Source organism: Ochotona curzoniae, unplaced genomic scaffold, assembly GCF_017591425.1.
Source record: "Ochotona curzoniae isolate NIBS_2020 unplaced genomic scaffold, NIBS_Ocur_1.0 contig_2692, whole genome shotgun sequence".
Classification (NCBI taxonomy): Eukaryota; Metazoa; Chordata; class Mammalia; order Lagomorpha; family Ochotonidae; genus Ochotona; species Ochotona curzoniae.
In genome coordinates this window covers 13,411,260-13,435,888 of record NW_024465556.1, presented here as the reverse complement: position 1 = coordinate 13,435,888, position 24,629 = coordinate 13,411,260, and the positions used below count along the sequence as shown (strand labels likewise).

General features: G+C 34.7%; 2 protein-coding genes across 2 annotated transcripts in view; one reads left to right on the top strand and one right to left on the bottom strand.

The window, feature by feature from the left end:
- Positions 1–24,629, top strand: part of CTNNA3 (catenin alpha 3) — a 1,082,048-nt gene that overhangs the window by 258,093 nt on the left and 799,326 nt on the right. The window lies entirely within an intron of this gene.
- LRRTM3 (leucine rich repeat transmembrane neuronal 3) overlaps positions 19,660–24,629 on the bottom strand; it is a 121,946-nt gene continuing 116,976 nt past the window's right edge. The window contains exon 3 of the mRNA XM_040975831.1: positions 19,660–21,814. Coding sequence (XP_040831765.1) covers positions 21,605–21,814 — 210 coding nt within the window. The 3' untranslated portion in view covers positions 19,660–21,604. The remainder of the gene's footprint in view (positions 21,815–24,629) is intronic.

The window sequence follows — 24,629 nt, the reverse complement described above, 5'->3', positions numbered from 1 at the left end:
ACAGATACACACAATCACACATATCAGTATGAGTATATATATATATATAAATTTATATATCAGTACATATCAGTATATATGTATATATGTGTGAATATATATGCAGACATTCATGTATGTATACATATGTATTCAATAATATATATTTGAATAGCATTTTTAGTTCTTATTTAGTAAGTCTGTATTAGTCAAAAGAAGAAAGCTTTATGTGGCTGCCTCTTTGTTTTCTTTATATAAGCTTTATTTAATATCACTCTCAGCTTCTCAAATCCATTGAAATTCCCTCAGAAGTATCTGAGATGTTTTATAGAAGAGAAGGAAAGCTCTATATGTGACAGATGTCCCTCTATAAAACAAAGGGAAGGGAATTCATTGCCATTATTGGTGGTGACTCTCAGCATCCCTAGCCCCCCATGGAGGCATTAACGGATAAATTTCTGAGTTTACCTATGTTAAGTATTTTGCTTATTTTATTTTTGATAATAGTATTTTGTAGTCACTGAAATGTTTTTCATTCCTATTAGAAGGTCACCACTCCAATCAAATGGTCAACATTCTGTCATGTGAATAAGTCATTCCTTAAAAGATTTCTAACCACCTCTGAGGCTAGTTACATATTTCAAATTCATGATTCATCTGCTTTTGGGAAGAGTTTTATTTTTTGGCACATGTTCAAATATTATAGTAAGATGTTTATAATTAATTATTATACCATTGGAACAAATGATATTAATCTGAATACAGAAGTTATACCAAGGAAACAGTTGAGTTATTTAATTGAATCTGGCTCATTGTGCTTTAACTTGGCTTGGAAAAAGAAAAAAAAAAGCAGCATTATTTTAAAATTTTGGTCAAGCACTTTGAAGCATTTGAGCAAAATTATATTTTCAAAATAATGTGAATGAGTAGACAGAAAGGATGACACTGCCAGATTTCTCTATTGATGTGTATTTGAGCAGTTTAATTTTGGAATTGTCAGAGTATTTTTAGAAAACAAGTAAACAAGCAGCTCTAACCTGAAAGAAAATCTCATTTTGCATATTGCTTGAGAAAACCTTCAAGTTTTGTTTCCTATCACAGAATCATTTAAAATTATTAGTATAAATCTGTTACTTAAAAATGACCTTTGCCATATACTTCTTAAATTTTTCGTTTCCCTGTGGCTATTTTGGTGATCACTTGGATGATGATAATCATCTAATTTGCACTGTTGTTTGATTAGTTGATTCCATGATACTTTTGGGTCACATGCAGATACATGGTATTGAGATAAATCTTTTATTTATTTTTATTTTTTTTAATTGGAAAGTCAGAAATCCAGAGAGGAAGAGCTTCCATCTGTTGGTTCACTCCTCAAGCAAATGCAATGGCTGGAGCTGAGCTGATCCAAAGCCAGGAGCCCTCAGCTTCCAGGTCTCCCATGCAGGTGCAGGGTCCCAAAGAGTTGGGCTGTCCTCGACTGCTTTCTTAGGCCACAAGCAGGGAGCTGGATGGAAAGTGGGGCCCCTGGGATTAGAACCAGAGCCCAGCTGGGATCCTAGCGCATGTAAGGTGACAACTTTTATCTGCTAGGCTATTGTGTTGGGCCCAGAGATAAATCTTAATATTAGTCAACTAACGGACAAGAGACAGAGTTCCACAAGTGATTAAAAAAAAAAAATACTGGTCCTTGGCCTGATGTGAAAGAACTGGGGAGGTCCTGAGCTAACATAAAAGAAAATTCTTTAAAGCAAACTATTGTAGGGTTCTGACATGTGTAATTCCATTTCTAGGATATCCACTCCATGGATATCTAGGAAATGCACTCTATCACACACACACAGTACACACTGTTGAGAACCATAGCTATGTGATTTGATGACAGAGTGTTGCAACTTGAAAGTATTTAGGATTAGAAAAAAATTTTTTTAAATTCAGTTATTTTTATTTGAAAGATAAATTCATATAAAGAAGGAGAGACAGAGGGAAAGATCTTCCATCTGCTAGTTGATCTCCAAATGGCGGCAACTGCTGGAGCTGAGCAATCTGAAGCCAGGAACCAGGAGCTTTTTCTTGGTCTTCCATGCAAATGCAGGATCCCAAGGACTTGGCCCATCCTCTGCTACTCTCTAGGCCATAGCAGGGAACTGGATTGAAACTGGCAACCATATGGGCTGATGATGCTTGCAGGTGAAGGATTAGCCAGTTGAGCCATAGTAACGGCTGCAGAAACAATTTAATAAACACTAATTCAGATTTCTTATTCAATTATATATATTTGCTCATAGTTATAAGTACAGTTGCATTTATGTTTATGTTATGATCAAAGTTAATGACTGCAGGAAAAATAGGCAAAAACTATTTACATCCTGGAATAGACAAGTTTTAAATGAACTTTTTCTTTATTTACCTAAATTAGACTTTAACTCATTAAATGTATTGGTTGTGAATATTTGACTATATTGACCAATTCATTGTTTCTCTAATTTTAAAGTAGTTTGTGGAATACAATTTTTTTAAGATTTATTTTTTGTAGAAAGGCAGATTTAAAGAGAGAAGGAAAGAGAAATATCTTCGATTCCATGATGCATTCCCCAAGTGGGCACAGTGGCTTGAGCTGAGCTGATCCAAGCCAGGAGCTTCTTCCAGGTCTCCCATGCGGGTGCAGGGTCCCAAGGCTTTGGGCCATCCTCGATTGTCTTTCCTGGCCCCAAGCAGGAAGCTGGATGGGAAGCAGAGCAGCCAAGACATGAACCTGGTGCCCGTATGAGATTCTGGCATGCAGGCATAGAATTAGCTTGCTATGTCATGACTCCATGATGGTATCATGAAAAGAAATGTAAGCATCATATTATGAAGAAAAGAATTAGCATTCCAAAGTAAAATAATCGCAGCATGAATAAAAATAAATGTTTTTTAAGAATCCTATCTCTAGTTTATTTCCTTATACTTTTGTTTCTATTCAGATAATTTCAGGCTGCTATTGCTGGCAGACAAGCCTTTGGCTCAGTTGGGCCACCACTTGTAATACTTAAACATTCACTATTGGAGTGCTGGTAAGTCCCAGCTACTTTGCTTCTGATGCAGCTTTGGGAACCTGCTTACACCTGGCAAGGCAACACAGGCATTTGTAAGACGTAGATGGAGTTCTGAGCTCCTGGCTTTAGCTGGGTCCAAGTCCTCCTGTTTGGGGTATTTAGAGCTAGGTATTTTCTTTCTTTTTCTTTCTCTCTCTCTCTTCCTCTCCCTAACCCCCAAATTTTTGAGACTTGTTTTTAATATGATTTTAAAAATGAGATGAAAAAGAAAGGAGAAATCTAGAAACATTCAGTCTGAGGTCATTCTGCTTATCATATTTTTGAGTATAAACCAGCTCTGGATTCTTAAGATGATGTAATGGTAAAACATGGGTGTAGTATTTATTGAGTAGGAAACATAACCATTTGGGGAAGATATTTTTGCTGGGTCTAGCTGTGAAATGTATTTCTATGATGTTCTTTATAGAATGATGTTCACAGTCAGATGAATATTTCTCACATTAATAGTCTCAATTAGGGCCCGGCGTGGTAATCTAGTAGCTAAGGTCTTTGCCTTGCTTGTGCCAGGATCCCATGTAGTGCCAGTTCTTATCCTAGTGGCCCCACTTCCCATCCAGCTCCCTGCTTGTGGCCTGGGAAAGCAGTCAAGAACAGCCCAAAGCCTTGGGACCCTGCACCTATGTGGGAGATCCGTAAGTGTTTCCAGGCTCCTTGCTTCAGATCAGCACAGCTCTGTCCATTGCAGCCACTTGGGGAAGTGAATCAATGGATGGAAGATCTTCTCTTCTCTGTATATCTGGGTTTCCAACTTTAAAAAATCTTTAAAAAATAGTTTCAATTAAATATAAGAAACAAATTCCTGAAGGCTTTTTCCTATATGTGCCTGTATCATAATTCAGTTAGGGCATATATAAAATGCCAAAATGGAGTGCTCACTTTAGTAGCACATATACTATAGTGAAATGCTAAAATGGAAAAAAAAAATGTCCAGAAAGCAGTACACTGACTATAATGTTGGAAACTAAATCGTTCAAACATCTGGTGTATAAAATAAAAAAAAAAGAGAATGAAAGATGATATCAGGTCTTTTCTCTAGGGTCCTAAGACTAAGAATTTCTTTTCTGTGAATACAGTCCATTCTCATCATATTTTGTTATCTGTTCTGTTAATTTCTATCTCAGAAAGAAACGGTAAATTTGACGAAGTAGGTGCAGACAGTGATTATTACATGTGTAGTGTTAATTTGATTTTGGTGGTTGTATTAAGTATTTTATCTTTATTCCATTAAGTCATATTATTATAATGATTATAGAAATGTTTTTACATCGACTTAAAATTCATATTTCAATTTCCAATGTCATAAATTTAAGGCTTAAATAAATTCTACAAGGGAACAAGATATAAAATTGAAAGGAAAAACAAAAGAATTAATTTAGTACAAACATCTTAGTAAGTCTCAAGTTAAAGGAATATTAAAGTTAAGGAAATGCCTAAGACAAAAGATATTGTTAGGAAAATGCGTGCTGTTAGACCAGATAGGAAATAACATAATTGTATCTATGATATTCTGAAAAGGGTAGAAATGACAGTGTATTATCATAATATCAGATATAAATAAACCAGTTCATTATTTGCATTGAAAGAGAAAATTGACATTAACATCTGTTTAATATGTGAATGAGTCAGTTAATAGCTTTTCATTCCTCACTTGTGACACTTTTGGGCGGAGGATAAAAAATGTTGATGTGATTTGCAATGTATTGTACTGGAGCGACTTATACATAATTTATTACTAAGTGATATTCTTATTTCCAAGTGTGTGTGTGTGTTTGTAACGAAACAGCCTCAATGTTGGATAGGCTTTACTTTGGTAAGGAACTAACCATGATAACAAAATTTCTTTTATATTCCTGAAGGGAGTGGTGACTCCAAAGAAAAGTAGAAATTCTTTGTAATGGGTTTGATCCTGTCATTCATTATAGTAACTACATATAAATTTACTTCTGTAGAAATTTTTCTAGCATAAAATGGTTTGACTGACATAGTCAAGATATTTTAACTTTTTGCTAATTTTCATTAATAAGTTTCTGACTCTTTCAGAGCATATCTCTTGTATAATCTTGTCAAATGATGTCTTTGATTTTTCAAGTAATTTATGGATGTCTTAACATTGACCTATAGATAAAAGGTGTTTTTATGAAAAGTGTCAAAGGATCTTTCTAAAAAAGAAGCTTTGGACTTAGGTAAATTTGCTCCAACTGTAGAATATTCAATTTGTTGAGAAAGATTTGCTTTGGACCTAGATTTGGTTATCAGATGTGGTACTGAGTTGAATATAACTTTATTTCAACTGTTCATAAACAAAGTAATTATTAAATTTAAATTTGAAAGACTGGGGGTGGTGTGGGGAAGTGGAGACAGAGCGAGCGTGATGGAACGAGAAAATGAGTTAGTTCCCCTCTGCTCTGTCAGTCCTCAAAGGCCCAATAGTGACCTCCTCGGAGCTGGAAACAAGTGAGGAGCCTGTAACTCTGTGAGCTTTCTCCTTCAGCCTCCCTGGATGCACATTAGCAGCAATGAGAGATTCAGAATGAGGCAAGGAACTCTGATATGAGATGTAGGCGTTCCATCCTAACCACTGGACCAAACCCAGTCCCCACTTAAAATTTGTATTGTTACATGGTTGATTGCTGCATGAAAAACTAATGTCATCTTTCACTCTCCTAGTCTTACCATTTTTTATTGTAACAGTATGTGTTTATGTTTATAGTGTAAAACTCAACAGAGAAGGAAAGAAAAATAGACTTGGAATAGAAATGTAAAATAATAAATGAGAGCTTTTTAGAAAGTGCTTGGAACATACATAATTAAGAAAAAGTGCTATGCATGAATTTATTTAAAAGTATATTTGTACCAAAAATATTTATATTTAATTACATTTTTTGAGAACTTTTTGAAGTGCCCTTGTATTATGCTTCTGTATGGTTTATTTAGAATGCAGTACTAAAGTTTGTTGCTTATTTTCCTATCAAGTTTGCTTATGACCTGTCCAAATGGAATGTGCTATATATATATACATATATAGTTTTATTGTTATTTTTACTTTATATAAAATGAGTACATTCCCTCGCACGTACCAGTAGGAGTTGCAGCCCAGTTAGGGCGGCCCACAGTAGCCTCAACCAGGCCCACCTCCTACCCTGGCTTTCCGGTATATATGGCATACTAGCCCAGTCTGTCCCCAGTACCCTTCTGTTCATATTCTTGCCAACAGGTGTTGCCACCTACTTCCATCTAACTATCTCCTCCTACCGTCCCTAACGGATATTGTTGGGTGTCTGTCTAGCCACCCCAGCCCCTGTCCTAGTTCCCATGCCCTCTCGTGGGAGGTGATGACCCACGAGGGAGGAACCCACTATTTCCCTCCCAGGTCGCTCCCATTCCAGTTATGCCCTCTCCATTTGGCCCTGTGGTTCAACTCAACGTGTCTAACCCTTTGTACCAGCTTCCGCCAACTGGTACTACAACTAAGCCCCAACAACCCTCACCAACTCTGATTGTAGCTTGCTCCAGAGGGAATAGTCAGCCCAGCCTGGCTTACACCCAATCTGGTCCCCATGAGGTGTACAGGCGCTGTGTCCCTGCCTGGTCTAGTCTACTCCCCACCCAGCTCCCGTTCCTCAGGGTAATTTGCTGTTCAGCTAGGGAACCTCCGCTTTTTCTCCTGTCAGCTCTGCCGCCTCCTTTCCTGGTTCTCACATGTGTTGGTTGGGTGCTGCGGCTGCATCCGACTCAGGCTACCTCACCTTGGCATTCCAGCTTGTGTGTTGCTTTTGTTACGACCGGACCTGGTTCGACCCACACTCTGTTCTGGCGGTCAGATTTACCAGTGGATGACCTGAACAGATTCAGCCTGGTCTGCCCCCAACCCATGCCAAATGCATGCCAGTGGGACTCTTTCTATGACCTCTTGGCTGTTGCCTTGCATGTTCCTTGCGCTGACCTGCAGGGTCTGTGTCCTGCCAGAGGAGTTGCCTGAGCTCCTCCATCGGAACCCCTCCATGTGCCAGGTTTCGCGCATATCAGTGGGTCCATGTGCCAGTTCGCCTCTTATCCTAGTAGGAACAGTGGTCTTTCCTAACTGGCCATCATCCCGTTCTGGTTCTTGCTGTAGAGTGTTTCAGTGCAGCCACGGTCATCCATGCCCCCATATAGCTCGCATATGGCTAAGTTGAGGTTGGGACCTAGCCTAGTCCGTCCCACATCCACCCTGGTACTCCAGAGCGCCAGAAGGTGTTAGTGTCTGGCCCGGTCCGGTACATCTTTTCCCAATCAACCTTTGTGCCAAGGGAGAGGACAGCTGTATCCAGACCCTGCCGCAGCCCCGTCCCCCTGTCATGACCCCTGCCTTAGACTCTGTGGCTCAACTTTGTGCTTAATGTGAACCAGTTGGAGCCAAATCCAAGCTGGACATGTCCTGTGTTGCACCCTGTGTTCCAGTCATACTAGTGGACTAAGGTTTGCTTAGTCCGAACAGTCATCTCTCAGTCCCGCACTTACATTAAAGTTTCATGTCCCGGTTCCTGGGAATCACCAGAAATTAGTATCTCACCTACACTAACGCTGGTCTTACTTTTGGGTGTCCCGAAGCACCTATTTCATATCATCAAAACCCCAGAGCTCGCCGCTGGGCGGCCAGCAGGCAGAGCCTGGCACCACTTGGTGCACTGGCCGCCCAAGGCCTGGGTCTCTGCCCCCGTCTCGCGACAGACGGGGGCTGTGGCTGGGTCTCCAGCATGGCTCGGACCGGAAGGGGCCCTCCCATCGAGCGAGCGCCACCTCGCATGGAAGTTTAACCCCGCCCCTGTCCGGAGACTCGAACCGCCCAGACTGTCCTGCCATCAGCTTTTGGCTGGCGGGGACAGGGGGAGCCAGGCGGGACTGCAAGAGGACACGGGTGGAAACAGAACCAGACCAGCGACTGCAGCCGCCAGCTGACCGGGGCAGTGGACTGTGACAGGCCCTAAGCTACTAAAACAGCAGGAATCTGGACTGGGAATACCTCAAAATTTCTTCGAGGATCTTCCCATTCGAGACACCGGACTCGGAGTCCTAACCAGGGAAGGACAGGACAAATCAAGCAACAACCTCAGCCATCTGTTGGCAGCAGAGACTGGGCAAACGGAGACCCTAGAAGGGACTGTGTCAATCAATGAACTCTTCAATGACCACATCATGATTGGGGTGGCGAGACTGGCAACGACCCATGAATGGTGAACTATTGGAACCACTTGATCGAGTATCTCGGAGCGCGCCCCACACCCGGGACTTGGGGTGGGCGGGAGACTGGGTGGGGCTTCTTCCTCTATATCCCCCTTTAGACCTTGACCCTTTTTTACCCCAATTAAATTGGTAAGGATTGTCAAAATTAAATAAAAAAAAAAATGAGTACATTCCACATTTTTCTCAAAACAGATTTAGAATCATAGGGGTTCCACCCACCCCTCTAACATATTTATTATACATAATTTAAAGGAAAGATAATTATTGGGCAAATCTTACTCCCTCAAACTATCTTCATTATAAACACAGTATATGAAATACAATTTTAATGTTTAGCATATTACTGCCCCCTTTATTATTTTCTTACATTTTTTATTGCATAAATGTTTTAAGGAAAACTTTTGGGGGAATGAATTTATAGCAAAATTAATATTCACGGAGAAGCAATAACAGTAAAAAAGTAGTTATCACCTTGTGATCACTAGTTTAAAATATTTAATTATAGAAATGTTTTAGTCCAAAAATTATCATAGGAAATAGATACAGAAACATTCCAGAAAAGGAATTGTCAAGTAAAGAAAAATTGAGGTAATCTGAGGTTATGTTAAACCCAATGAACCTGGATTTCCAACCTGCATGTTGAATTCTGTGAATTTTTCTGTGGCTCATTTGTCATCGAACTTGCATGCTGTTGTCTTTCTGTTCTTCTCAGGAATGCAAATGTTAGGATTTAAATTTAATCCTTATGGCCCAGGGTGCCCATGACATTAGAAGCACATTAATTTTCTTTGTAAACTAATGAGAGTTTCCAAGACTGGATTTTGTTGCCTCTTTATTGCTTCCAATTAACAAAAATTTTAGAACTTCCAAAATTTATATTAAATTAAGAGTGTGTTTTTGTTAAAAGAGAGTGTTTTTGGCATAGCAGTTAGGGTGTCAGATGCTGGCATCCCATATCAGACTTCCTCAGTTTGGATCCTGACTCTTCTGCTAAATACCGGCTTCCTACTATTACACACCCTGGGAGGCAGCAGGGGATGAGTCAAACTGCTTGGCTTGGGTGCTTGCAACCTGAGCGGGAGACCCGAATGGGTTCTCAGCTTTGATCTGTTCCAGTTCTGTATGTTGTAGGCATTTGGGAAGTGAATCAGTGCATGCAAGATCTCTTTGCTAATCACTTTGTTTTTCTAAACGTCTCAAATAAAAATATAAATTGTAGATGCCAGCAAGTTATAGACAGTTAATACGTATTCAGCTATTAATGATGGCATTCAGAGCATTCTTGGTAGAAATTTTTTCAGTATTTAATAGAACTAGCCTCAGTCTAGTGAATTTAGTTTCTTGAGTTCTTTTATAACCATAGGACACGAACCACAGGGTAGAGAATTATCTAGAGTGAAAATTATATATAATTTTTCTTTGAGAAGTAACTGAATACTTCATGCATCCCATAGTTAGAGATTTTTATGGTTGCCTATGTCATATTACATACCTTTATAACCCTCAATAGTAGCTTAGCATATGGCTAATAATGAGTATGTCACTTAATACAATGTCAGTTTTCATAATTGTAGGTTCAGAAATTCTACAACTAAAATATACTAATTTTCCTAAATATGAAGTTCAGAAGACTATGCCTTGAGGTGGATGCTTGACATAGTAGTTTAGTCTTGGACTGAATCTTGAGTCCACTCCAAATTCCAAATTCCTGGGTATTCCTGTGAGAAGCAGCAGGTGACAGCTCAGGTGGATGGGCCCCTTATGCCACAGTGGAAGACCTGGCCCAGCCATAGCTAGGGCAGACACCGGAGAAATGAACAAGAAAAATGGGAGCTGTCTTGAACTCTCATGCCTGGAGCTAGTTTTTGGATTTATTAATACCATTTTGGCACACCTTAATATAAGAGGAAGTCTTGAGGATTTAATTTAAACATTTTTTTTTTTTAAAGTAGCAAACAGACAGTATGTCCTAAGGAGATGTGTTGGTTAAGGAAAAAAAAATACAGATCAAGGTGCTAACGATACTGAGCACCTTGCAAAACATCTGACTTAAAAGAATTTTGTTAGTTGTATTTACTATGCTTCTAATTTTTTTCCACTCTTGTGATACATTTTCTAGTAATAAGTCAAAATATGAAAGATTCTTTGTCTATAACCTAATTCTCATTCATTTTATTATCTGTCTTAACGCTGTAATCAGTAGGGGGTGAAAATTAAATTGCATGGGCCAATACATTCCTTCCACATTTTTCACATACCTCTGAGACTAGAACAGCAATATTAGATTTTTGATACGCATGGATAGAATTTACACTGGAAAATGTAAAAGCAAAGCAGATATCTGCTAATCCATTAAGTATTTTATTCATTTAATAAAATTGCCTATTTCCTGTAGTTATCATAGAATGGTTTAACAGAATGCTTTTTAATTTAAGGATTGTTTTTAGAAGATTGTTGGAAGTAATAATTGACAATATTTTTTCTTTATCATTTACATACTGTAGGCATTTGAGTATCAATCAGATAAGGACACCAGGTTTGAAAATGATTTGAGTGATAAAGTTTCAGAAACTAACCATATAAGATTCAAAACACCTCATTGTATTAAGGAGTCAGGGTGGAAACAGCTTATTCTTTTTTTTGAGCTGTATTAGAGACAGCTGGACAAACAGGAGTCGTGCAGTTGTCAAAGTTTGCCAGACTTTGTGAAGCCTTTTCTGATTTTCTGACAGCAAAACTCTTTTTTATCTCCCTTTTATTCTATAGCAATCATATGTGGGCTTACTTTGTAGAAATACCACCTTGTATAACAGCTATCTATTCTAAAGTATGTGATTCATTGGCTTATTAGAGTAAAAAATTGAGTGAATGCTTGCTTAATTGAACTAAAGATACCAAAATATTACTGTACAATATAAAAGATAACAGGGCTGCTGTTGTGATGCAATGGTTTAAACCATTGCTGTAATGTCAGCATCCCGTATCAGTATCACTGAGTCCCTTTTGCTCACTTCCAATCTAGCTCCATGCTAATAACCCTAAGAAAGCAGCAGATAGGTGCATGTGTTTAGGCTCCTGCCACTAGTGTGGGAACCTGGATGGAGTTCCAGGTTCTTGGCTCAGCTCTGAATGTTGCAGCATTTCATGAGTGGACAAGAGGAAGGAAGATATGCATTTCTCTCTGTCTCTCCTCCTCACTATCCCTAGGTAACTCTGCCTTTCAAATAAATAGAAAGATAATCATTAAATATAATAAAAAGTATATTGAATAACATGCCTGTTAATGGAAATTTGGAATTAAAAATTTGGCAGAGAAAATTTGACATTAATAATCCAAATGGCAAGCATGAATAGATGGGCAGAGAAGATTTTTGAATTTTAAGAAGATTAAAAAAATAAAAATAACTCCTTAGGCATAATTTTTCATATTAGAAGTGTATATTTGAGATGCTTTTAAAAATAGCTGTATTGACAATTGTTTATACTTTTAAGGTGAAAGTAATTGTGCATAATGTCAAATGGTAATGTAGTTTACTTTAGTGAAAAGTTAGTGATGTGAATTACAGCACTGGTCAGTTTTCCATTATGTAGGTGATCTTGACATTGCTGTTTTCTTATTTTCCACTTCAGTTTTCTTAAAATTTATAAAATGTAAAAGTTAAGATGTATTTTTAAAATCATTGTAATAAAATTTCTGGTCAAATTGAAAGAAGTCAATCAATACATAGAGCAGATTTTTGCCTGATCTAAACATTCTTTGACTAAAGTTTGTTATAAATTAGTAGCTTGTAAGAGTCGTTTAAAACTTAGAAAAAAACCAGCAAAATTACAAAAGGAAACACTGTAAAAGTGTTGAATGAAAACAAACAAACAAAAACTTTTGTTGAAAGTCACTCCAAAACATTTATTAGAGAATTTCCATGAGGCAATAGTACTACAGGAGATGGCTTTCTGTTCATCAAGATTTGTGATCTTTATGACATAAAATCTTCATTTTTGGTCTGCAGTGGTGAGTGGGAATATTTAAAGCTATGCTTTCTCTTATGCATTTTGTTGACAAAAATTTGCTCTAGAACAGTTAAAATGGTTAATTTTCATAATTATCTTATACTAATAGAAGGAGAAATACAGCTGATGAAAATGGGAAATATGCATGGGTATTTTGAAAAAAAAAGCAAAGGAATTCTTGTAGGCAGAAGATTTTAAACTTTGATTTTTATCTTCTGTAATTCCAGTATTAATTGCTCTTGTAATTTTATTAAAACACAATGTCTTTTGCTTTGATAAGACCCTAAGCCCCTTGAGGACAGGTTACTATATCCTATAATTTTTCTTAATTCCTTCTACTAGGAATCCATGAGGGTTTTAAAAATTTTTCAGGGAAAGGCCTGATGTAATGGTTTAATTGGCTGTCTCTCCCTCGCTACAAGTGCCATCATCCCGTATGGGCACTAGTTCATGTCCTGGCTGCTCCACTTCCCATACAGCTCCCTGATTGTGGACTGGAAAGCAGACAGGGATGTTCCAGACCTTAGAACCCCATACCCATGAGAGAGACCCAGAAAAAGCATCTGGTGCTTGGTTTCAGATTTTCTTGGTTCTGACCATTGTGGCCACTTGGCACGTGGACCAATAAATGAGCTTTCTCTTTATAAATCTGCGTTTTGATAAATATATATATATGAGTGTATATATACATATATATGTATAATGTTCATGGGAAGTTGCATACTTTGAAAAAGAATGCATGAATTGTAAATTTTTTGCGTGAGTGAATCAGCAAGTGAAAGATCTTTGCTCTTTTTGTAAATAAATCTACTTTTCATTTAAAACAATATAAAACTTCATGAAAAATTGCATACTGTTAAAAACTATGTGGACTATAAATTTTTTACATCAACATGAAGTTACCTTTTAATTTTGTCTTCCAGTAATAATATATATTTGAAAAGGATGAAAGGAGAAAAAGAGAATATAGAGAAGAAGAGGGAGAAAAATGGAGAGAGAGAGTGGTGTTTCTCATTTTCTAGTTCACTCCCCAAATGCCCACAATGGCTGTACTGGGCCAGATGAAGCCAATAAGAAAACTCAATTGAGATCTCCTACTTGGATATCCGGGAACTAAATGTCATGTTGTTTCCCAGGATGAGCATTTGCAGAGTTGGAACTGGAAACAGGGGAGGGGCTTCAATCCCACCACTCCAGTAAGAGTGTGAGCATCCCAACAAATGTCTTAGTTATTGAGCCAAATGCCTTTCTCTCAATAACTTTTTAATGCATCCTTGTATTATATTTGTGATAAAAACATCAGATTTATTAAATTGCTTCAGTTGTAACAGATGAATAGCTTTTCAAATTCAAGAATGAGAACTATATTATGAATTTTGAATGACAACTACTAGGGTCAGTTTGTCAAAATATCTCTTGCCTAAATTTGAAACCTTGCTTCAGAATTAAATAGCTGTATGTTATGTGATGCTTGTGTATCATTTTCCATATTTCCTTAAGAGCAAAGCATTAGTTATTACTTCTGGTTATTGTTTGTTAGAGCAACCATGTGAATGAGAAGAAAGTGAATTAATACAAAAAATACTTGGAGAGATGAGCGTTCAGTAAGTGTTAGTTGTTATCATTTAGTCTTCAAGTGCCTGATATGAAATCATTCTTTCTGGAAGTAATTATGTAGACATTCTTTCTGGTAGCAATTATAGAACACGATGAATTGTCTGAGGTTACTCCTCAGAAAGTAAAGGGTGTATTACATCATACATATAATGTTTTCCTTACACAGTATGGCATTTATATTCTTGAAAGCATGCACTTAATTTATTTGAACACATCAGATCAAGTTAAGAATAATTGCCCCAAATATTCATTTTGATTTTACTTTACATAAAAATTTACTTATTAAAAACTTCTGATATTTTTATGGTAGTGTCAAGGTTCTATATTGAGTTCTTGTATTTTATACCATAATTTCAATATAGGACAGAGGAGGAGAATTAAGAGCTACAATCAAGCTTATAGCATGCATAGTCTTCTAACTCCAAAGTGTAATATATATGTTCATATTTTATTAAATGAATGAGGTAATTACCATGAAATAGTTAGTGTTAAAAACAGCTAGATCAAGACCTGCTGGATAAGTCTTAAGAAATTGTATTTCTGGGTGTCTACTGTCATGGTCATTCCACTTGGATAATGACTCATGGTACAGTAGCTTGATAGGGTGACCAATCTTTCAGCGCAGTTTCCTCTATGATATTATATTGATAGGTCTTAATTGAAAGGAATATGTCATTGATGCCAAACAGTAAAATAGATTATACTTGCAATTACAATGTATTTCTCTAAGTCATATTTTGGTGTATGTGACTTAACATAATTACTCATATGATTGAAATAGCAATTCAAGGTTTATAGTTTTAGGCTATTTGAAACTTGACTTTGAAAATATACTTTAATATTTATTCTGAATTTTTTTCTGACTTTTCAGTTCCTCTCAGTGGCAATGAAATTTTTAATGAATTTTATTCTTAATATTTTCTCTTGTTATTGAATTAGTTCTATCCTCTATCATTTGTCTAGTATATATTGCTGTCACAAATAACTGTTGATTCTTACATTTCTAATACCCACATGGTTCTTTATTGACACCTGATGTCATACATGTCATTACAAAATTTAGTTATGTGTACTAGTTTTAAAAATTACATTCATATTATCTAACAACAATACTCCACATTTCCTTCACTTACCTGTTATTGTGAATAATTTTTCTTTTCCTTCTTATTACTCACCACATCTTCAATTCAGATGTCAGGAACATTCTTTTGGTCTAAAATCAGAATTATTCTTGATATTTCAGATAAAATTTCTATATGGTGGCAGAGGTACCAGAATGAGATGTAAATTTGTTAGATTTAGGGTGGTGTAAAATTTAAACTACATATTCTGAGGAAGATGAGGTGTCTTCATTGTTATGAAGTTTATTTTTAATATAGTGTGCCCCCCACTCATAGTCACTTGTTTATGTAATAATTCTCTTATAAAAATATTACTGCCACATAAAATATTCTTAGAAAGTACTCTACCACTGAGTTCATATCATTGTGATATTTTGTGACAATAGATTATTGGCCTTTTCCTTCACCTTGCCATTTACACATTATTTGATCTTCATCAACGTAATTTTTAGTGCATATGAACATCTACCCTCCTTTTTTGGCCAGTTGAATGTTATAGCAGGGGTGTTTACTTATTAAATAATTGATTATACTTTTTAAATGGAGTTTCAACAATTGGAAACTTAAAAAATGCAGGGAGTATTTGTCTTTGGAATATTTGGGAGTATTGATCTTTTCAAAGATTCTTCTTTTGTATGTTCATTGTTTTTAAAAAGTAATGAATAAAACTTCACGAAAGTACTGGATTCTTTTTAATAGGCTGTTAATTTGGACATTGAAGAAACTCTCTAAACAATGTGAAATGATTTCTGTAATTGTAACATTTAATAAATGAAAGATGTATGTTTTCTTCTATTATCCCCACATCATTATTTGACTATAGGAACCTAATTTGACTGTTGTCTTTCAATTTTGAAAAAAACATAATAGAATGGCAGGAGCATATTGCTAGAGTGAGTTTGAATACTCAACTCTACTTTAAATCTTGATATTTCTTTGCTTTAAAAAATTGCTTTTACTTCTGACATGGTTTAAGAATGAGATAAGGAGAGTACCAATGCCTGATGTATTATTAATTAGTTCTTGATTTCTGTGTCCTTAAAACACCCTCCATGGGAACAACTAATAAGTGAAGTAATTAACACAGGCCCTTAAAACTGATCTTAGATATGAAAAAAAAAAATTCTTTAGATAGTTCAGTTTGTCAAAGAAGCAAGCAGAGCATTTTGTGTGATTATCCTTTGCTTTACATTCCTCTAACTAAGATAATTTAAACAGATTTCAAAAGCTAGATTTACAATAGTAAATGAAAGACACAGTTTGATCACTTTAGATAAAAAGTGTCATTGGCTTGGTATAAGTAAATTAATTTGAGCATTTTTTCACAACTTAATCGGTATTAATATCATCATCTGAGTGAAGCGTTAACAGTGTGACCCACAATTCTGATTTGGTAAATTTCATATTGACCCAAACAATTTGGGATCAGCTTGACTTCTTAATAGTAATGTTGTGGGCTGGATGGGTAGTAAATGTTAAAATACCAAGTAGAAAAATTTACTCTTAACCTTATCCAATCAATTATGTCTTAATAATAAATCCATATAAATTCAACAATTTGGAAATATATATATATATTAAATAATTGGACAGATCAGGATTTTAAACTAACTCAAAACTTGCAATCAACTCTCCATTTTATATAAGCTGAGGTAGAGAACGTATCCTACAGCCTTGAGAGCCACATTGTACAAATAAATATGCTGCATTACATGACAAATAGATGGAAAGAGTTTACAGAAAATAGTTTGATATTTAACACTGGAAAACAAACAGAAAAAATATTTATTGTAGGATTCTTTGTCACAAGGTCTCTTTATGCAATTGAAATTTTATTTATTTAAATAAAACAGATCATTCAGCTTTTCAAGAGGTGTTTGTAAAAGTTTGAGAGAACAGAGGAAGACAATTAGAAATTCCCTAAGACTTGAATGGCTGAGGTGTTCTACTGATGTATAATCACTGTTCTTAATGGAAAGGTAAATAATTCAATGTGGACATTTTAAACATGAATTTTACCCTATAGTGAAAAAATACAAACTGCCTTCTGTTCCATGATTAAATTATGGAAGCCATAGAAATCCATTAGCACTGTTGTTTCTTTATATGTTTTGAATTTTCATTTTTCTTCTCCATTACCATTGACAGCAAAATGAAGACAGTTTTCATCCTACTTATCCTTGTTGGCACGTCTGAATTGTGAAGTATTAATTTTATATCCTATGATGTTGGCAATTCTATAAGCGATCCTCAAAGAGTTCATGTAATGTATGTTATAATGAAAAAAAAGACCTGCACATATTTCAGAACAATATTTGCCACCAAAATAAACTTACCTTTTAAGTTCATATTTCTATGAACTTTTTGAGGTAGTACCACATTTAGAGACAGCTGTTGTGAGTTGAAAAGACAGAGTAGTTGGAGGCTCTTCTGCGTGAATTCTTATTGCAAAACCAATGTTTTTGGATCTTACATTATAAAACTGTTTTATTATTACTTCTCATAGTTAGCTTTGAAGAGCTATGCTAATGTGATACATTATTATGCCTGCTTTGGTGAGTTCTCAGATTTCCTCTTCTTTCGTGTACTGCCATTGACTCAAGACATCTGATTTTCTTATTTTTTGCTTACCAACAGTTCACATAAGATATCTGTTTTCATACTTTCAGTTCCTTTAATTTTTGAGTGTTTATTTTGAGAGATGATGTGCATTAGGAGTTGTGAAAAGTAAATATATTTTTACACGTATAAACTAAAGTACAGTGGCTTTATTTTAGGAAATAGTTTTGCAAAAAGACTATTTCTAGGCAGTTTATGGAGTCACACTTATCTAAGCTCAAATTTAGATTACATCATTTGTCTTGAAAGTTAAAATTGAGCATATTTTCCTTTTTTCTAAAAATATAATTTATGTTAAAATCTTTACTATTCTGGTGGGAGTGGAGATAGCAACTTAATAAGAATCAACAGAATGGTAAAATGTATTATTTTCATGTTAACACAATTTTTAGCATCTATATGTTACTTTGCAAAAATTACATTTCACTTTTCTTAGAAGGAGAAAATATGGCAACTTGTTTTCTATTATTATGAATAAAAATAATTCTTGGTTCAAGAAATCTTTCTGATACAAAAGGGGAAAAGAAACAAAAGACAAACTTCCCCCAGCTTCTCTGAGATGAACATATGTTCAACGTGGTGTTATGGATCTTTTGAAACCACTTATAGGATTTTGGCCTAGGTGGTATTTGGTCTGTCTTCCTGTTTGAACCTTGGAGTCTATATATGTCCACATTTGGCATATCTGTTCTACACATTTACAGACAGTCTTACCTTTTAGAAATATGCCATTTGCTGTACTTTTGAACCAGTAAATTTAATGTGAGAACCCCAGGTAACATACAGAACTAATTCACGTCGTCTATGTGTTATATAGTTAGGGGAACAGTTAAATAAGGGCTCACTGAGGGACATGTTGAACACTTCTATTTTCCTGTCATTTCATCACTGTTTCTGGACATTTTGTGACTCTTCTCAGAGAAAACTTTTAGTATAATGGAAAGTTGAGCAGGCTCTCTATTCTGAGAATAGCTCACTGTCCCGTTTCCCTCGTGAGGGCTGAGGTTCTTTGAGATGATTGTGTTTTCACAGGTTTGTTATGAAGACATAATGAGATAATTTATGTAAAATGTGGTTTCTAAACCTCACAGTACTGTATAAGTTTATTGTTTTCTGCAGCTGGTGCTGTTATTGCAACCACACTGGGTCAAATTCCATTATTTAATTCCAAACCTAAGTAAACATTTCAGGTGTTTAAATAGGTGAACAGTAGGCAGGGAAGATGACATGGTTTCAGGTGGTGAGGAGGAATTCAGAGACTGAGGAGTACTGAAAATAGATAGGTTAGAAAGGTTTTAAACACAAACATATAAATTGCAAAAATGTGTGATGAATATTCTAGGCACCATGTATTTTAGACGTTCAGCCATTTTCTTCAAGACATGATAAAAAATAAATTAAGCAAACAAACTAGCATCTTTTTTCCCTTGTTAAACAATCTTTTGGTTTAGTTTCAAGTAAGAGAAATCTCAAAATTATTAAGTTGTTGGCCCCATCATGTGCCTTATGGCTTCAGATTGTCAGAACTACAGTTCTAAGATGATTGCTTCTATTAATAGCTTTTTACTTTAGATGGACTTTTAAAATGCTAAAAGAAAGAAAATGGTGTGCTTCAGGAATTTAAGGGCATGTATTTGTAAGGCTCCTTGGAACCTTAAAATTTCTAAAAATCATTTATTACTTTGAAGGTATCTAGAAATAAATTTAAAGTGCTGATTTACACAAATTAATCCTTCCTTTTGGGGTTTGGCCAGAACAACTGCTAATAAGAAAGGTTATAACTCACATTTCAGGTTCTTTAATAAGTAAAATTTTGCATTGGATTTCAAATCTACAAATAGATTTATGACACCCTATAAATTTGCTTGCTGTGCAAAGCTGATTTCAATGTACCAAATGAAGAATACTCAGAAAATACATTGTGAGGAAATCAGAAATGGTAAAATAAGGATTAAAGCTAAACTAACATGATAAAAATTTCAAATAAAAATAATTTATGCAATATGGTTTGCTAAGTATTTGATGCAAGTACTATGTTTGACAATTATTTTCAATTAGTTGTAATTTGCTTCTTTCAACATTTCCCATCTTTTTACCTTTTTTATTATGTATGTATTCAACAAAAATTTTATCTACAGTTTTAAAAGTCCATTCTTTTTCAAGCTGCTTTTTAATTTGCTCTGATAGTCAACATAAAACTATAGTTTTGATATCTTTAGAGGAAATAAGAAATTAAAGGTTTGACAGTGCTTTCCATTAATTCATTGCCTTATTTTTTTTAAATATGTTGACTCCTGTTAGACTTGACATATTCCCAACCTGTTTCTGACATCATAAATATAAAATGACAATATAAAAAAGTGCTTCTTCTTCTGTGACAGTGAAACTTATAGTTTATATTTAAAAACCCAAATTTAAAACAATGTGTAAATACCATAAAGTAACAATATTTTCAAGCAATAACCTGTGTCAAGCAAATGACAAAAATAAGTTCATTATTTTACCCTATGGAAAGTATATTCTCTTAGTTTGATTTTAATGAACCATAATGCGGTGACACAGTCAGTGTATGATTTAGGTTGGCGTCAAATTATTTTGAATTATTTTTCAGATAAATTGGATGTAAATTCCATTATGGAAAACAAATAATCACTTTAGAACATATTTAGGATGTTTATATTCTACTTGAGTGGTAAAGTTCTCCACCATGGCTCATATCTATATTGGAATGAGCTGTAAATGTTTAAAAATTTGCCCTCAGAAGAGAATTGATGTAGCATACAATGTGAAAAAAATTAAGTATTTCCTCTGAGTTGTTCCCAGAATATAGTCTCCTAGTTCTAAATGTCTTAAGAATCAGGCACATTTTGCACTGATGGTTATTTTTAGGTGAGCCACTTTGGGTTAATTAGGACAAAAAATTGTTCCTGTACAATTATTATGCACTGTCCTCCCACCTTAGATTGAAAATAATGAGATATAACCAAATTTTTTTTTTATTGTCACTGGCAGCTGCACCTTTTGAGTGTATCAAAGTCTGTTGCTGTGGTTACGGCCTTTGTTTCCAGTGATGTTTTGTCCATGCTTCCCCACAACCCTTAACAATGATTTATTCAAAAGAATGAAATAATGAGTCATTCATTCGGAAATATGTTGTTAAAATATCCCTTTTTATCATTACATTTCACTGCTTAGAAACCAGGCTGTAATTCAAGGCAACAGTTAAGTCTGAGAAGAACTGTTAAAAAAAAGGAGCCTTTGATTTTTTTTTTTTCATTTGTAAGAAAAACCTGTCTATGTAATTGAAGAACCTCTTACAAGTCTGAACAATTAAATCCTTTTTTGGTTAATGTATTATTTCTGGAACAAGTAGGTAAAATTCTACGCAGTAAGCATGATAAAAATCGTGCATGTTTTGCACAGCACAGAATTTTAGAGTCAAGGTTTCTGGGCACAAAAGCAATAACAAAACAGTCCCTACAAAACTGAGTAACTCTGAATAACACAAGAAATAATTGTTGTTAATTTAAAATTTTAGAAACTGAAAGGTGTAAAGTTTGTAAAGTAAAATGTAATTAAATTATGGTACTGTACATACCAATTGTTTCTATAATTGAAATTTTACAATATGAAAAATACATTAGCTCTGTACAGTTTTTACAGGTAGGTAGAATGAATTTTGAAAAAAAGATTTTCTTTTTTTCAGGTCGTACTGTATTTAAGTCAAAAAATACTGCACAACTTAGCTAATTACAAAGTGTAGACTTGAAACAATTCATGTCTTCTTTATTTCATGAATCAACCTTGGATTTTTGTTTATTTGAACAGGGGGGTTTTGTTTTGTTTCCCTTTTTAAGAGTCCACAATGAACAAAGATTCCTCATTTTGTCCTTGAGGTTACAAAGTTTGGTAGCAGCTCTTGGCTACCAATTAGCTCAGTTAGGCCAGCTGCTGTTTATGGTCACTGATTCGGCCAGCTGTTGTGATTGTGCTCAGGTCCAGCTCAGTCTCTAGATGTGTTTCCATCGTATCTTCCTGTGCGTTCGTTTCAAAAGACTTATGAGAGAGAAGTTCATGATGTACCCCACAGTAACTTATTGTGGGCTGGTCGTATGCCAGAAAGGTTGAGACATTCATTGATAAAGGTATCTGGGAAAAAATGACATGAGAAAGGTCAGTTACAAAATGACAGACAACTCTGGGGGCAAATAACAGGTCTCAAAGTGCTGATTTGACTAGCCTGGCTATTGCTACAGCTGTGACTGAGGTGTCTCTGTTGTCCAGTTAATGTCCTGGTTCTCGTCGGTTGAGTTCCATGCAGCAATTGTAAAACCTGAAAATTAAGCTGCTCAATTGTTAACTAACCCTTTCAGATAAGTAGTAGAGTCTAAGTTTTTAAAAATCATAAAAACCTTATTGGAAAAATAAACAATTATGTTTACTTATGGGGTAAATTTGCTTTTAGAACTAGGAAAATGAATATCTGATTATGCTTGGTATTAGTATTAAATTTTAGCAATCATAAAAATCATCTGCTTCGATTTCTCATCCCTCTGTCCCCCACTGTAGATCTGAGGCAAGTCTGGAATTTGCCTTTCCTAGAAATTCTTAATGACTGTGTCATTAATCTACAAACTGTGGCTTCAGAATTCTGGCAGAAGAGTTGTCAAGTTATCCTGGTTATTTCGATCCATAACTTCTTAGTGTTTATTTCACCACCAAAATTCCTTGAAATGTTAATAACCTTAGGTTGGTTCATATCTAAAATTTAAAGCTCAGGTTAAAAACCAGAAAAATCAGTAGTTTCTTTGACTGTCTTAAAAGTATCACGGGACAATATTATTGTATATAAGGAAATTACTCACTTGTTAATTAACGAAAGTACATAGTAAAGGAGGGAAGAATAAAATACAGTATGACCGTTGTGAGCAAAGGAGAAGCGTACATTCTACAGATCAAGGGCACTCTAAAAACACAATCAAAAGTCACAGACTAAGAACCAATCTCTCTCTTTCCTCCTCTCTCTCTGCCTGTTGCTATGTATCTGTCTACTTCTATGCTTCTATGCATTCTTATTTCTCTTTTATTAAAACATGATTTAGTAAACAATTTCTTTGTTTTGCCTTCAATAAAAATTTGCAATTCTTTTTGAATTGTTTGTAATATGGATATTTTGATGTATCGAATGTGTAAGACTTTGTCTCCTTAGACAGATGTGTAATCCACCTAATCAAATTAAACTTCTGATTCCTTTTCCATTTTATGTGGATTTAACAAATTGGAACATGAAACTGATTGTTAATAAAAGAAATATGCTTTAGAAAATGACCAAGAAAATAGAAGGATCATAAGAAAAATAGTTAACAGAATCCTTTCCATTTAAAATAAATAAAAATTCTTGTTGTTTTGGATAAAATACTTCAGGGTTTATAATATATTAATAAACTGTAAAGATGTGAATAAGAGTTGATATAGAAATACATGCATTTTACATTAGCCTTTGGGAAATCACTCAACAATGTGTTAAGGTCACACGCCTGTAGGATTTTTAGGTACATGTTCCAATTTGTCATGGAACTAAATAATTCATATATATTGTATCTTTTTTAGGTTATTTGGAATTAACTCTAGTGCGATTTGTGATTTCTGTAATCACAATTTATGAATAATAGCAAATTATGATATATTTATTTTGGCTGAATGCATATCTACACTATTTCTTGCTTTATTTAGTATCTAGAGTCTGCTAGTACCCAGACTGAAACTCTCAGGTTGAAACATGTATGTATTAAATTTTCCTTTGAGTGTCTCTTATTATTGGATATGTTCTACAAAAAGCACTACATATAGCCTAAGCTAAGAAGTCATTATTTGGTGTTTTACTGGTGAAAGGCAGTAGCGAAACCATTATTTAGATTGTTCTTCGAGGAGAATTTCAATTCTGCTTGACTAGTACTATCTTTGTATCAATCATATTTGCATTAGCAATAATTTTCCACTATTTCAACATAAATAATATATATTTTTCACAGAAGATATATATATATATAAAGCTTAATGATCCAGAATAACTCATTTTAAAAGATTTTCCCCTATTCAAAAAAGTATTTGAACTTGTCTTATAAAGAATAGCTTTTTGAAGTCTATGAGCAAATAAGAATAACCTAATCATTTAAACCTTACATTCTCTGTGTAAATAACACTTGTGTCTATAAAATTTCTATGTGTACATATAAGCAGGCACAAGTATTTCTCATAATAGAATTTGCTAGAATAACTTAAGAATCTTTTCTGTGGATCACAAAGATTATCTTAAATACAAAATATTCTGAAGAACAGAAAATGATTATTCATTTTTGGAAGATAATAATGAATCAGGTTTTTGAGATGTAGCTCTAATTTGTGTTAAGATGTACTTTCTCCATTTTGTGCTTGAATTCAAATGTGTAATATCTTTTGTTTTCTATTTATTGTTGTAATTAGTTTTTAATTGAATATACTTGGAACTGTAAGAGAGTTTGGCAAAGGTTCAGTGTGTAACATCACACAAAAATCAACAACATTTGTATACACAACCAATGAATAGAATGTGTGATATAGTTCAATTAGCAATACCTACAAAAACTCATATACTTTGGGATAAATTTAACCAAGGATGTGAAATACCTTTATAATAAAAATTATAAAACATTAAGGGAGTAAATAGAGAAAGATACAAAAAATGGAAAATCTTCTGTGCTCATGGATTAGAAGAATTACATCATCAAACAGTCTATATAACCCAAAGTATGTACAGGTGCAATAAGATTCCGATTGAAATAACAAAGATATTTTTCTCTGATCTGGAAAAAAAATCCTGAAAATCATATAATCACAAGGAACCTCAAATAGCCAAATTATTTCTAAGGAATAAATGTTAAGCTGAACATATTACAGCATAATTATAATAAAATAGTCTGATATT